This window comes from Berghia stephanieae, chromosome 3 (genome assembly GCF_034508935.2).
Source record: "Berghia stephanieae isolate SIO BIC M18660-M18661 chromosome 3, UCSD_Bste_1.3, whole genome shotgun sequence".
Lineage (NCBI taxonomy): Eukaryota > Metazoa > Mollusca > Gastropoda > Nudibranchia > Aeolidiidae > Berghia > Berghia stephanieae.
In genome coordinates this window covers 64,732,853-64,747,852 of record NC_088362.1, presented here as the reverse complement: position 1 = coordinate 64,747,852, position 15,000 = coordinate 64,732,853, and the positions used below count along the sequence as shown (strand labels likewise).

General features: G+C 33.5%; 1 protein-coding gene across 1 annotated transcript in view; it reads right to left on the bottom strand.

Annotated features, from left to right (window-relative positions):
• Window positions 1-3,882, bottom strand: part of LOC144969319 (neuronal acetylcholine receptor subunit beta-2-like) — a 15,355-nt gene extending 11,473 nt beyond the window's left edge. The window contains exon 1 of the mRNA XM_078908428.1: window positions 3,349-3,882. Within this exon, the coding sequence (XP_078764554.1) occupies window positions 3,349-3,882 (534 nt within the window). The remainder of the gene's footprint in view (window positions 1-3,348) is intronic.
• Between the last annotated feature and the right edge of the window lie 11,118 nt (window positions 3,883-15,000).

Sequence of the window (15,000 nt, the reverse complement as noted above, 5' to 3'; positions counted from 1 at the left end):
TCAAATAAGTTATTCTTTGTCTTCCTCTTATTCTTTTTCCATTCATCTTTCCAGTCAAGGCGAGTACTTCCAAACCAGGGTGGCGGATAATGTGTCCTAAAAATTCCATTTGGTGTTTGATGACTTTTGTTATCAGTGATCTTTTTCTGTTTGCCATTTCTAAAATTTCTTCATTTCTTTTCCTTTCCACCCATGACACCCTCATCATTCTTCTGTAGAACCACATTTCCGCTGCCTCCAGTCTTTTAACCATGGTCTTGTTTATGGTCCAGCTCTCACAACCATATAGCAGCACAGACAGTACATAGCAATCCAGGACTTTGATTTTTGTTTTCATGCTAATATTCCTGTTTTTCACAATTGTATGCAGCTGGTTGAATGCATTCTTCGCCATACCTATTCTTTTCTTTATTTCACAATCTGATTTTCCATTGGATGTTACATTGAAGCCTAAATATTTGAAACATTCAACTTCTTGTATTGTTTGTCCTCTGCTTGTTATTACACAGGCTGGTGGGTTATTATTTTTAGATACCGTCATGCATTCTGTTTTAGATATATTCAGTTCCAGTCCCATATTTTCACTACTCCTGACTACAACATCCAGTAATTCTTGTAGTTCATGTTCAGATTCTGCCAGTAGAACCGTATCATCTGCATACCTCAGATTTGTTACATTCTTTCCTCCAATACACACCCCCTTCTTATGTTCGATATCTCTTAATATCATTTCACTATAGAGGTTGAATAAATCTGGAGACAAAACACACCCCTGCCTAACTCCTCTTCTAATAGGTGTAAAACTGCTTAGCTCGTTGTCAACACGCATTGCTGCTTCTTGTTCCCAGTACAAATTCCGTAATATTCTTAAATCTTTACCATCAATGTCCAAGGATGATAGAATTTTGAATAGTTTTTCGTGTTGTACTTTATCAAAGGCTTTTGAATAGTCGATGAAACACATATACAGATCTTTATTTACTTCAATACATCTTTCCATCAGCATTGATAATGTGAATATTCCATTTCTGGTACCCTTGTCCTCAACAAAACCAAATTGCATCTCCCCAATTTCAGGTCGTAGTTTATTTCTTATTCTTAGTAAAATTATCTTCAAAAGAAATTTTTTGAGGTGGCTCATTAGGCTAATAGTTCTGTGTTGTTCACAATCAACTGCCCCTGGCAATTATTATTATTATTATTATTATTATTATTATTATTATTATTATTATTATTATTATTATTATTATTATTATTATTATCATTATTATTATTATTATTATTATCATTATTATTATTATTATTATTATCATTATTATTATATAGTAGTAGTATAGTAGTAGTAGTAGTAGTAGTAGTAGTAGTAGTAGTAGTAGTAGTAGTAGTAGTAGTAGTAGTAGTAGTAGTAGTAGTAGTAGTAGTAGTAGTAGTAGTAGTAGTAGTAGTAGTAGTAGTAGTAGTAGTAGTAGTTGAAAAAGAGATAATAGAGGGAATTAAAATGATTATCTCTATTAATCATCTAGTTGCAGATTAAAACCAAAACAAAAGAACATGATCTTTTATATAGAGCAATATCCACTTAGCGTAGACTGTAAAAAGTAATAAAGAAACGAAGTGATTATTCGGCCGTACGGCCGAATAATGAGAAAAATTATCCGACCGTATCATTACTATTTTTAGATCACCAGAAAAAGAAAGCGGAAGTCATCTGGCGGAAAGGTGATGTGGGGACGAGAGACACAAAATGGCGATGGAGAAGGGAAGTACTGGGAACACTGATAGTGTGTTCTTGGAATCTATACCTGTCCCTATTTGAACTAATTCCCATTTTGTCTTACTTATTCTCGGGTGCTTTTACTGTAATTCTAGAATCTTTTATTATTCCATTTTCTATTTTTTTACTGGCGCCGATATGACCTAAATGCGTTGCAAGCGCCGTAAAACCCTTGATTACAAAAACAAAAATTCTAAGGTTATGTTGGCCTTAGCTGACGTCTGAAAGATTTCCATTTTTTGGGGCAATTATTATTATTATTATTATTATTATTATTATTATTATTATTATTATTATTATTATTATTATTATTATTATTATTATTATTATTATTATTATTATTATTATTATTATTATTATTATTATCATCATCATTATTATTATTATTATTATTATCATTATTATTATTATTATTATTATTATTATTATTATTATTATTATTATTATTATCATCATTATTATTATTAGTAGTAGTAGTAGTAGTAGTAGTAGTAGTAGTAGTAGTAGTAGTAGTAGTAGTATAGTAGTAGTAGTAGTATAGTAGTAGTATAGTATAGTATAGTAGTAGTAGTAGTAGTAGTAGTAGTAGTAGTAGTAGTATGTAGTAGTAGTAGTAGTAGTAGTAGTAGTAGTAGTAGTAGTTGAAAAAGAGATAATAGGGGGAATTAAAATGATTATCTCTATTAATCAACATCTAGTTGCAGATTAAAACCAAAACAAAAGAACATGATCTTTTATATAGAGCAATATCCACTTAGCGTGCTCAAAGCGCTTTACAAAGGGTCCCTCACAGACAGCATCACGTGCGTAACACGTGGGACGTGACATGACGCCCGTTAGACGATATTACAGTCTTTCTAACAGAGACAATGTTGTTTACGGCCAGTTATTCATTTTACACCTGAGTGCAGTGAGAGAATGCGAGTGAAGCGCATGTTCCAAGGACTCAACTATGCCCCGAGCGGGACTCGAACCCAAGACCTCCGATCGGAAAGCGAGTATCATACCACATAGCAGCATAATATTAGATAAGATTACAATTACAATTACAGCAATCTTACAAATACCGAATCTCTAAAACAATTGATTGGTCGAATTATATAATGGTGTGGCGCACGGGCGATTAATTTTTATATATCATCGCAATATATTAATAATGAGATAAATCATTGCACCGTACGGTCGAATAATGAGAAAATTAATTGTCTCAGCGAACGGTCGAATAATGAGAAAGATTATCTTACCGTAAGGCCGAATAATGAGAAAAAATATTCGACCATACCGCCCAATAATGGCAACCATAAAGAGAAGAATATAACAGCTTCCAAAGAAAAACAACACATAATCCAGACACTGAACGTTTCGGGCTCAAACCCCTTCTTCAGTCAACAACAACAAAAAAACAATATAAACATACATTAATTAAATGTGAAATATATCTCTGCCATCTATCTAGATTTAAAATGATGTATATATTTTTTAATTTGTCAATTGATGCCTGAAGAAGTGTTTTAACCCGAAACGTTCTGTATTTTGTATTTTGTTCTTTTTTGAACCGGTTATAGTATACACACCTCATCCCTCCAATTTATATCAATGACACAATTAATGACCATACACTGGGCCACGTCATCGATAGATATTAGCTCAAAAAGCCTCAGTCGTATTTCCACTAGAATTGCTTTGCTTTGGTTATAGACAGGACGAACCCTGGGGTCATATCGTTTGGGGTCGAAAAGCCTTTTGTATAAATCTCCAACTTTTCCATATCCATTTTTATTGTCAGCTTTTTCTGTATTTAAATATTCCAGGTCGTAAACGTGATTAGATATGTTGTATGTAGACGTAAAGTTTATTCCATAAGAATCGAGTAGATTGGATGTGTTGTGTGGAGACTGAAGGATTCTTCCATAATAATCGCGTAGATTGGATGTAATGTGTGTAGTCGTAAGGTTTATTCCATAAGAATCATGTAGATTTGATGTGTTGCGTGTAGACGTAAGGTTTCTTTCATTGGAATCATGTAGATTGGCCGAGTCTGTAGGGATGTTAGGTCGGATGCCAGGCACGCTTGTTATAAATAGAAGAAATACAAACAACCCACGCATGTTGTGTTTATTTGACGTTACTCTTATCATCATTCTACGTCCAGTTGGGATATCAACCTGGGAAATGTCATAGCATGACACTGGTATGCTTTAATAAACAATAATAAATTGTTTTGGTATAGTCAGTTTCAAAATTCATAATTACACTCTTTGGTTCATATCTTTGAAACCGTCTGATAAATTTCGTTATAATTTGACATGATGGCTTAGACCTTACTAATTATTTTTGCTCATGGAGAAACAAATGGTTCAAAAGCTTGCTTGTTAAAGGCCTATAAAAAACCAAGAATCTGCCTGCCTTAAATCACGAATTAGTAGATTTACCATATATTTTCAAACAACGTGTTTCATATCGTTGAGCAACACACATTTCATAAGAAATATTCCTAACAACAAAAAGGGTATATGCAGCGTGTTGGACATATTATATTCGTATTCTTCCCCTTTTGACTAAAAATCACTCACAATATTGTGCGAGTAATTCAGGGGTTGGAATGGTGTATGTTGGTTTGTTTTGTTTGGAAATTGGATTCAATAGTCTGATGTCACGCCGTCCAGCAACGGCGAGCAGCGTGGTTCTAAACGAAGAAAATTGATTGGTACTTTTTATTATTCATGCTGGCTAGAGTTTTTCATATTTCATGTGATCAGAATGTATAAAAGTAAAAACATGATTGTATCTATAATGTTTTTCTCCTCTGGATACACTTTTATATTTCATAAGGGCGTCCGCCGTTGTTCCGATGGATGAGAGCCAGTTACTAAGTTACTATGCATCATTACGAGGGAAGTGACATCATGACTGTTGAAGCCAATTGAGGTGGTGGGGTTAATAATGGTCAAGAAATCTACTCTGTGTCCTCACGACGCCCCTTCTTAAAAGTGGTCCTCATTACGTTATGTTGTGTGTGCTACTGTAAAATGCTAATGTTCTGGGTGGTAAAAATGAATACACCGCAAAACATCAAAGAATTATCGATTGGGTGACAAACATAAAATATAAATTTTTCATTAATAGGATTCATTTTGGTCTAGTAAAATCTATGACTGCATGCAATGATTCGTGACAATACATACCACAGTTTGAGAGAAACAAATCGAAATGAGTGATCGTGTATATCAAATAGGACTATAAATAATATGATGTTTTTGTAACGTGACATGTGTATGCGTTGATCGACAGTGCCAACTTTCTTTTGATATCGAAGGTGACTTTAAATTTTGGCACCAAATATCAAAATTTATATATTTCTCTTTTACATGCTTCAAACTTCGAATACTTAATTTATACAAGCTATGACGGTTAACGTGAAAAAATGTTTAAATTTGTTTAATTTTGTGACATGTCTAATAATGGGTTCGGTCCAGGCTCATCGAAAAAAATCTTCCAATATCAAATGTTATTTTTTTAGTAACATTATCACTATGAAATCGGCACTTTTATGTCATACATCATTGGAAAGTTTAGGTTAAGCTCCAAAAGATAATATAAAACATCACTATATTATATATATATATATATATATATATATATATATATATATATATTATATATATTTTTTTCAAACTACTACTACTACTACTACTACTACTACTACTAATAATAATAATAATAATAATAATAATAATAATAATAATAATAATAATAATAATAATAATAATAATAATAATAATAATACGAGTAATAATAATAATAATAATAATAATAATAATAATAATAATAATAAATAATAATAATAATAATAATAATAATAATAATAATAATAATAATAATAATAATAATAATAATATAATAATAATAATAATAATAATAATAATAATAATAATAATAATAATAATAATAATAATAATAATAATAGTAAAATACGGTATTTTGTTTCGTTCCGTTTTCAGGTTTATTATTTCTTCCGAGTCTTTCGTGTTTTGTATCCTGATCCTAAGTTCTTTTTGTTGCCGCGATAGATCGTTAATAGCGATGTTAGGCGTTCGATTTGGTTTGTTCTTAGTTGTATTAATAGAGCCTGCACTTTCTTCCCCCGCATATTTCATTGCCGCTTGCGTCTCTTTCCATTCATTGTTTGGATTGCTGTTTTGCTTAATAATAAACCTGAAAACGGAACGAAACAAAATACTGCATTCAATTCGATCACTTACAATAAAACACAGAAACGAGGAATTAGACAAAAAAGTGGAAGACATAGAAAAGTCCAAAAATAACGCATCGTCTATGTTCAAAGCGACGAAATCTCTGAACCGAAAACCATTCGAGAACCCAAAACTACAGGATAAATTTGGCAAACAGACAACAAATCCCAACGATATCCTTGACATTGTAACTGACCACTTCCAGCAGAAATTTCACAAACAAGTCTCACAAATATCGCCCTTCTCAGGAAACCCTAGAGACCTAAACAACCGCATCACAACAACTGAAGTTAGAAATAGCATAAAGTGCCTAAACAATAACAGATCCCCAGGCGAAGATGAAATTCCCGCTGAAGTGCTGAAATGCGGTACCCTCTCCCTGGATCTGAGCATTGCAAACATAATGAACAAAACATTCTCAACACACAAAGACTGGGACATAAACAGCGGTGTCCTGATTACAATACAAAAACCAGGAAAAACGAAAGGACCCGTAAACAACCTGCGCCCAATAACATTACTGAATACCATAAGAAAAACACTGTCAACTATTGTCCTCAACAGAATTAGACCGAAAATAGAAAAATATCTATCACATAGCCAAAGCGGGTTTCGCCAAGACCGAAGCACATCGGACGTTGTATGGACACATAAATGGTTGGCAGCAAAGGCACTCAAAGAAAACATATCCATAACAATAACCGGAATCGATATGTCCGCAGCCTTTGATACGATCGACAGAGGAAAACTTTTGGAGATATTAACAGACATAGTTGACGAAGACGAGCTCCGAATAATCCGATTTCTCCTCAGCAACACAAAGATACAACCAAGGATATACGGGGCCACAAAACAGACGCAGTTCGAAAGTAACATCGGGACCCCCCAAGGAGATAGTCTGAGCCCGATTCTGTTCACAATATACTTAGAACACGCTCTGAAAGAAGTTCGAAAAGTTATTCCAAAACCAACGACTCATATTGAGAATGCAATCCCTAGAGAAATCGCCTATGCAGATGATGTCGATTTTATTGGATCAACACCAGCAAATATAGACATCATACAAAATACCCTCATGAAATATAACCTCCAAGTCAATGCCAATAAAACCGAATTTACAACAATATCGAGGAACAAAGAGGAATGGAAAAGAACAAAGAAAGTCGGCTCACTAATTGGAGACACCGAGGATGTACAAAGAAGAAAACAGCTATCAAACGCCGCACTTAGAGGTGACAAAATAAAGAGAAAAACCAAACTGAAACTGTACCGTGCTCTTGTAAAACCGGTACTTCTGTATAACTGCGGCACCTGGGCGTTGACAAAATCCGAAGAAGAACATCTGGATGCCTTCCATCGCACACAGCTAAGAAGGGTACTGGACATCAAATACCCAAAAAAGATCTCAAATGAATCACTCTATAAGATCACAAAAGAAAGACCAATCTCCCTTGACATTTTACAACAACGATGGCAACTTTTCGGTCACATACTACGCAGGGACAAAAACATACCAGCTAACCAAGCCATGTCGGGATACTTCCAAAAACACGGGAACCTTTTCAGAGGAAGACCGATCACAACACTCCCTGTGATCCTAAACAAAAACCTCACAACACTTGGACAAAGCATTAGTCTCATCACGGCAGGGGACCTTGAAAATCTGAGAACCCTAGCAGAGGACCGGCAATATTGGAGAAACCCCACACAGGAAATACTGGAAACAGCCAAGGCGACCCGATCTTTCGGTCGAGACGCGAAAGGCATCTAAGTCAAGTCAGTCAAATACGGTTATTATATACCGCCTTACCCCTGTTACTTATCACTTCTACAGTTTTTACTATAAAGCCTTAAAACATTCACAGATTATAGACAAAGCAATTTTTCAAAAAAACACACACAGGCAGTTTTAATATTTTAAAAAGTTGTTCTGTTTTGGATTTTTTTTTTCGTAAAATTTGTCATTTTTATGCTTTTTCACATTTCTTGAGTTAAACGTTCATAAAGTAAAAATAAAGCCCTGCATCTCAAAAAGCTTGTTTGATTTCTCTTTGATTTTTTTTTTCATCATTCATCGATCTATCAAAATGCTTATTTTAATGCTATTAGTCGACGGAAACATGTATGCAAGCCTGACATTCGAACCCACCAGTGGGCCTATTTTAACATTGTTATATTAGACAATATTTTGCGTCACTTCCATGACAACAATTAGCCCAAATTTGGTTACAGACCTCCAATTAGGTGCACGTCGGCTATTACTCCATTAGAATTTGACCCTTTGTCTTTTTAAAAAGTAATGATAATCTAATGTGCCCACAAAACAATTTCAATTTCCAGGGCAACGGGTGAATATTTTTTGTCTTGTAAATTTTTAGTCTTCTTGAATCACTTGCTATTAAGTGATTATTATTATTGTATCATGAATAATATAAAAATGATTTATTTTGCAACAACGACATATCCCTGAAGGCAGACAAATGTCACGTTACAATTACGTCGTATACTCCATCAACAAATTTCGTATTGTTTTTTTAACCATACAAATGTCACGTTACAATTACGTCGTATACTCCATCAACAAATTTCGTATTGTTTTTTAACCATACAAATGTCACGTTACAATTACGTCGTATACTCCATCAACAAATTTCGTATAGTTTTTTTAACCATACAAATGTCACGTTACAAACACATTTTACTCCATCTGACGACAAGGAAAATACAAACACATTTCAACATCGCTAAATGTTTTACTAACTCCGTTGGTTCACAGACATTTATTTTAGGCATTTGCTAGCGGATAGAGCACGGCATCGTCGTGGTTCTTCGCTGTAGAAATGTTATTTATTATGATTGTTATCATTATTATTATTATTATTATTATTATTATTATTATTATTATTATTATTATTATTATTATTATTATTATATTATTATTATTATTATTATTATTATTATATTATTTATTTTTATTATTATTATTTTTATTATTATTATTATTATTATTATTAATATTATTATTATTATTATCATCATCATCATTGTTGTTGTTGTTGTTGTTGTTGTAGTCGATTCTGTCCATTATTTAGTTAACAGTCGTACTTTGGAAATAAACGTATTTAAAATTTTGGCTTTCAAGTATCGATCGAATTGAATGTTCTTCATCATCTTGGTAAAAACTTTCAAATCTGGGACCAAAAGAAGATCCAACGAGGTCCCAGGTTTGAGAGGTTTTGCCAAATGAGGTTCATTGTAAATAGTTTTATTTGAAGGACATAATTTCTAGCCAAAAGTTTTTAAATTCGTGCCTTTCTAGAGTAGGCAGTTTATTGGTTAATTGTGCTCGGCACAGTGAATACTATATTTAAAAAATAAGATTGAGCTCTTTATATAGCGCAATATCCGCTTAAAGCCTTCAAAGCCCTTTACAAGAGGTCCCAACCCAACAGCATCACATAACGTATAGGACAAGACATGACGCTTTACAGACGATATTGCTTTTTTCGCACAGACAACGCTGTTAACATTCAGGTATTCATTTTACACCCGAGTATGGTGAGACAATGTGAGTAAAGAGCCTTTTACAAGGACTCAGCTACGCGCCGTCCAGAGCAGGACTCGAACCCAGGACTTTCCGATCCGGAGGTGAGTGTCATACAACAAGAACACATAGCTGAATACTATAGATGCACAACTTGTAAACAATATTTCTCAATGTTTGATGGTGCCCACAAGTGCACGAACAGCACTAATCACCAACCACACCAACACATGTGCACACACCACAACGCTTAGATGACAGTCCCGTGTGTTTCCGTCATTTTGTAATCATCACCTTGTCCCAAATCAAAGGACTGAATTAGACAGAAAATGCATTCATTAAATACCCTATTCCAACAAGGGCCAAACTTATAAAACAAGATCGTTTCTACCCACTTTATTTGATTATGTTATCAAAATAAGTTTAGCCCATAGATTTGACCGGAACTATTGCTGGACCTGATCAAGGATGCAGAACTGCTTGGTACTACGAATTATTCGTAGAATTAGGAAAAATTGGCTTCCGCTATAGGAATGAATTCTCAGCATTGATTCGATGAATCTTGTTGGAAATAATTCTTTTAGATCCTTAAAGCCTGTATTCAGGACTTCGGACCATTTTTGGATCATGCTGACTGCAAAGTAATTTGTCTCTATTAAGCTATTTAAAGTGATTTTTTTCTCTTCTTCTTCTTTTTCCTTTGGAAACCACGAATTTTTGAAATTTCAAGTTGGCAGCTCTGTGTATGCAGATAACTGATTGGTGACATCAACACTATAATAGGCCTTTAAACAATATAGCCTGCTAATGTACCTGCCTTTTGGGTTAGATCAATAATCATTCATTGTGCCCGCATGCAATCGATAACTACACTTCCGTAAACCAAAATACGGGAACACTGTCGGGACCAGAAATGTCCATGATCGCTGTTACTCATTCATTGCTTGATTGTCTGACAAGAGGCAAGAGGAGGCATCCAGACTGTCACAGTAAAGATTATTCACATTTATTTTATTACAGTTTTATTTTAGTAAGAACTGAATTCATCTCACTCCAGTTATATTTCGGTAGGCTTAGAAAAGCTTTACCTTCTAATATTAGATCATCTCTCCTTTAATGGCCTTCCCTCGAATTAATTTCAAATTAGTCAATACTTTTCGTTCTACCTTCTGTCACGTAGCCACGTGTTATAAAAGCTGACCGATCTAATCTTCCTCACTCACTTCTCTCTATAATTTATCGTAGTGTTTTTATGCACCTCCGTTGACGGTGTATCTTAACGGATCGTTTTTATACACCTCCGTCACGCACGCATGCGCATTCCACCCAATTTCATCAGCGATATTGTGTTTCTGTCTTTGGCAAATGGCGAAAGTTATATTGCCATCTGTAGGATGTTTTTGTTAATAAATTTATATTAAAAAAATAATAATCTAAAAAATCCAAATATAAAACCAGAAAATATGATTTGTATTTAAGGTAAAATAATGTTTTAGAAACACATTGTTGAATGCGATGAACAGTCACGTGGCTCCGTAGCGCCGTGGACAAGCTGTCAGACTTTAACCTTGAAAGTATTGGGTTCTATTCCCATTGCAGACATTTTTTTTAAATTTACTTTAATGAGAGAGATATCATTTATGTTTGTTTTGGGTTTTTTCTTGTTTTTTGTTGTTGTTGTTTTTCAAAAACTTTTTAATCATGTTTTTAAAAAAACTTTGATCTTATTTTTCTAAAATTATTTATTTATTTGAGATCAGTATTTGTCTGCCATGTTTCTTTTTACCTTTGATTTTTAGAATTATTGTTATTATTCTTTAATTTATTATCATTGTATAAACGTACATCGGTAATCACTAAACAGCGTGCTAAACTACAATCTAAAACTATTTAAACCTCATGGACGTATGCAGCAACATTTTTATTTTCATTAATCAACCATCACCGCCAACGGAGGTGCATAAAAACGATGCATTTTTTACACCGTCAACGGAGGTGCATAAAAATGGTGCGTTTTTGTACACCTCCAATGAAGGTATATATATATATATATATATATATATATATATATATATATATATATATATATATATATATATATATATATATATTTATATATATATAAATATATTTATATATATATAAATATATATATATATATATATATATATATATATATATATATGAGCCAAGGTCAAAAGGTGCCCGCCTGATACCAGTGTTAAGAAAATTTGATTTTTACTTAATTAGGGGCTTTTTTCATTGGGTTAATGCATATAATCAATTAATAATATGAAGAAGAGATAAAATGAAATAGCTCAACATACTCTGTTCAACAGAATATGAAATAAACAACTTGAAAGTGAAATTTGAATGCTGTTTGGCATGTGCTTAAAACGAGGTCAACGCATCACCTTTTTAGAAATCATCTAGAAATTAAATGTGATGTTTTAGCTCACGTGATTGAAATTTGACTGATAGTATAAAGTCAAAATTTACATTTAAACGCAATTGCAGTATATTACATATCTGAATAAGTTTCATATAGAGTTCTTAAAAAGTTGGTGTTGCTTGTGACCTTTGGTGTCATCAAACACAGCACAATACTAAGACTCAACACGAAACTTTAAAGCTCATGTTTAATGTTTATAAAACGTTTTATTATGAGAAAAAAGCATAGATTTACTATCTGAACTCAAATCTTGGAGTAAATGTATACCGTTTTACCGATATTGAGGTTTATTGGTTTTGGTGTCATTTGTCACAAGCAACACGACATGCGTGAACACGTGGAAGTTTGTTTCGTTAAATGGCGATTCGCAATTTTGATCCACCCTTCTTACCAGTCTTTGAAGTGCAGCACTTTCATTTGCCTTTCCAGCGTGGCTCCAGGGAGAAAAGGTAAGTTGAACTTTGGTGTCATCGCTATTTTACATTGTCACAAGCAACACTTTATATTGGATATCACAAAGTGCCACCAAAAAATTATGTTTTCAGCTGTTATTCTATTTACAAATATGATATTATGACATCTCACATAAGACTGTGATTTTGACACAATTAATTATTTCCTTGTAATTCTAATTTTTTTATGTTTCAGGGTTGTATCAATCAAGAAAAAGACAAAACTCAAGCTTTTGACGAATCCAGATAAATAGAAGGGTTGTCAAGAAATTTGATTTGATTTACTATTAACACACTAAATTACTACAAACTAGCAGATTTGAGCAGTAGGGTGGATGTTACCGTATGGTTACATGAATTCATTACCATGGCTGATATTTATCTAGTGTTTGTCTGACTTCTGGTACTTTTTGTGACCATTGGTGTCATTGCTTAAAATGTCACAGGTGATACTTAAGTTTGAAGTTTCTAGTGTATTTCTGTTTTCATGTTCTTCAAAGCTTGAAATGTCATTGAATTACATTTTAACAGGCTATATTACATGTGTTCAGTTGCGATTCTTGATTTATTGAGGCAAAATTGCGTTCTAGTGCCGATTTTGAGCAAAGTAATAGCAACAATGGTATAACTAATTTCTAAGTATATTTCCGATTTAGAGGTATTTAGTTTCTTAAAATATTATTGAATTTCATTTTAGAGTAGGTTATTGTGCTTTATTGACCGAAAATAATGATATATTATGGAAGAAAGTGTGATTTGGTGTTGCTTGTGACATAAGTAATGGTGTCACCGGTGTTATGTCACAAGTCACATTCAGATGCTTTAATTTCCATGTATATTTTTATTTTTGAAGCCTTTGCTTTCTGAAATATTATTAAATTCCATATTTAACTGTGGTTATTAAACTGGTTTGACTGAAATTAATGATATATTGTCGAAATTGCAATTTGGTATTGCTTGTGACATAAGTAATGGTGTCATCGGTCTAATGTCACAAGTGACACAATGTCGCTAAAAAAGGATATGCTTTGGTCACATTTTGTGCCAACATTTTATTCCAAAAGTTTCTGAACATTGCTGGTAATAAGAATATGCAATATTGTTGTTGTTGTTAATGTACAAACATTTTTATGAAATAATATATTTGCATTCTATGTTGCTTGTGACCAATGACACCAAAAAGCAACATTTTCTCCAATAGTTGGTAAAAGTATTGTACTATGATTGTTGTTGATTGTGTCGTTTTGTCTATAACTTACTAAATAAAGTTTGATACTCAACAAAAATCATTTGGTTATTGAGTTTTTTGTCTCATTTTGGTGTCACCGGTCACAGGTGACACCAGCAACCTATAGGCATTGTTGACGATATTATGCTGCGTTAGACCTTAAAGTTATCTAAAGGGCCTTTGATTCATGAAGTACAGGGTTTTTGCTACACATATAGAAACATAAATGGACTATTATGTCACTTTTATTTTGAGAAAAAAAATTGGCACCTTTTGACCTTGGCTCATAATATATATATATATATATATATATATATATATATATAAAGATTTTTATCTTTAGGGACTTTGTGGATATTTTGATGAACTTTGATTTCCACCCCATAAAGACGCCGGAGCCAATTCAGCCACTGAAGGATCAAGCCTGACAAAAGACATTTGTTTAAAATGACAAGAATTGACACCCACTAAATGTTCTCATAACGCTTTACAAGGGGTTCCTGGCCAATAGCAACATTTAATATTTAGGACGGGATATGACGCCTGTTAGGCGATGTTACAATTTTTTGGACAGAGACAACGCTGTTAACGGGCAGGTACTCTTTTTACACCTGAGTACGATGAGAGAATGCGAGTAACGAGTCTTCTTCAAGGACTTAATTATGCGCCGAGCGAAACTAGAATCCAGGATCTTCCGTTCCGAAAGCGAGTGTCATACCATTAGACCACATAGCCGCAGGAAATAGGGAGACTCTTGTAAAGTCTGTGGTGCATTTTGGCTATGTCGTGTTATTAAGAATAACTTGTAAAAAAAAAAAGGGTTGATAACTCTGCTGATTCATCTACTCTATAAGAGCAACACAACAATAGGGATTTAAACACGAACATTTCAGTAACTCTTTATCGAAGGAGTCAGCCACTAATTAATTAATTAATTAGTAATCAATTAATTAATTAATTAATTAGTAAGCGACCCACCAGTGAGTCAGCAACCCAAAAATCAGCAATCCCGACACAAATAAGCAAACAGTTAATTAGAAAGCGACCCATCAATGAGTGAGCAACCCATTAAAGAGTCGGCAACCCTATAATTAGGAAGTGACCCATCAATGAATGAGCAACCTATTAATGAGTCAACAATCTTGTAAAGAGTCAGCAAACCTATACTTATAAAGCGACCCATCGGTGAGTGAGCAACCCATTACAATTCCAGCTATACGTTAATAAGTGCGTGACATATCAATGAGTGGGTAACCCTTTAATGGGGCAGCAACCCATTAATGAGTGAGCAACCCAA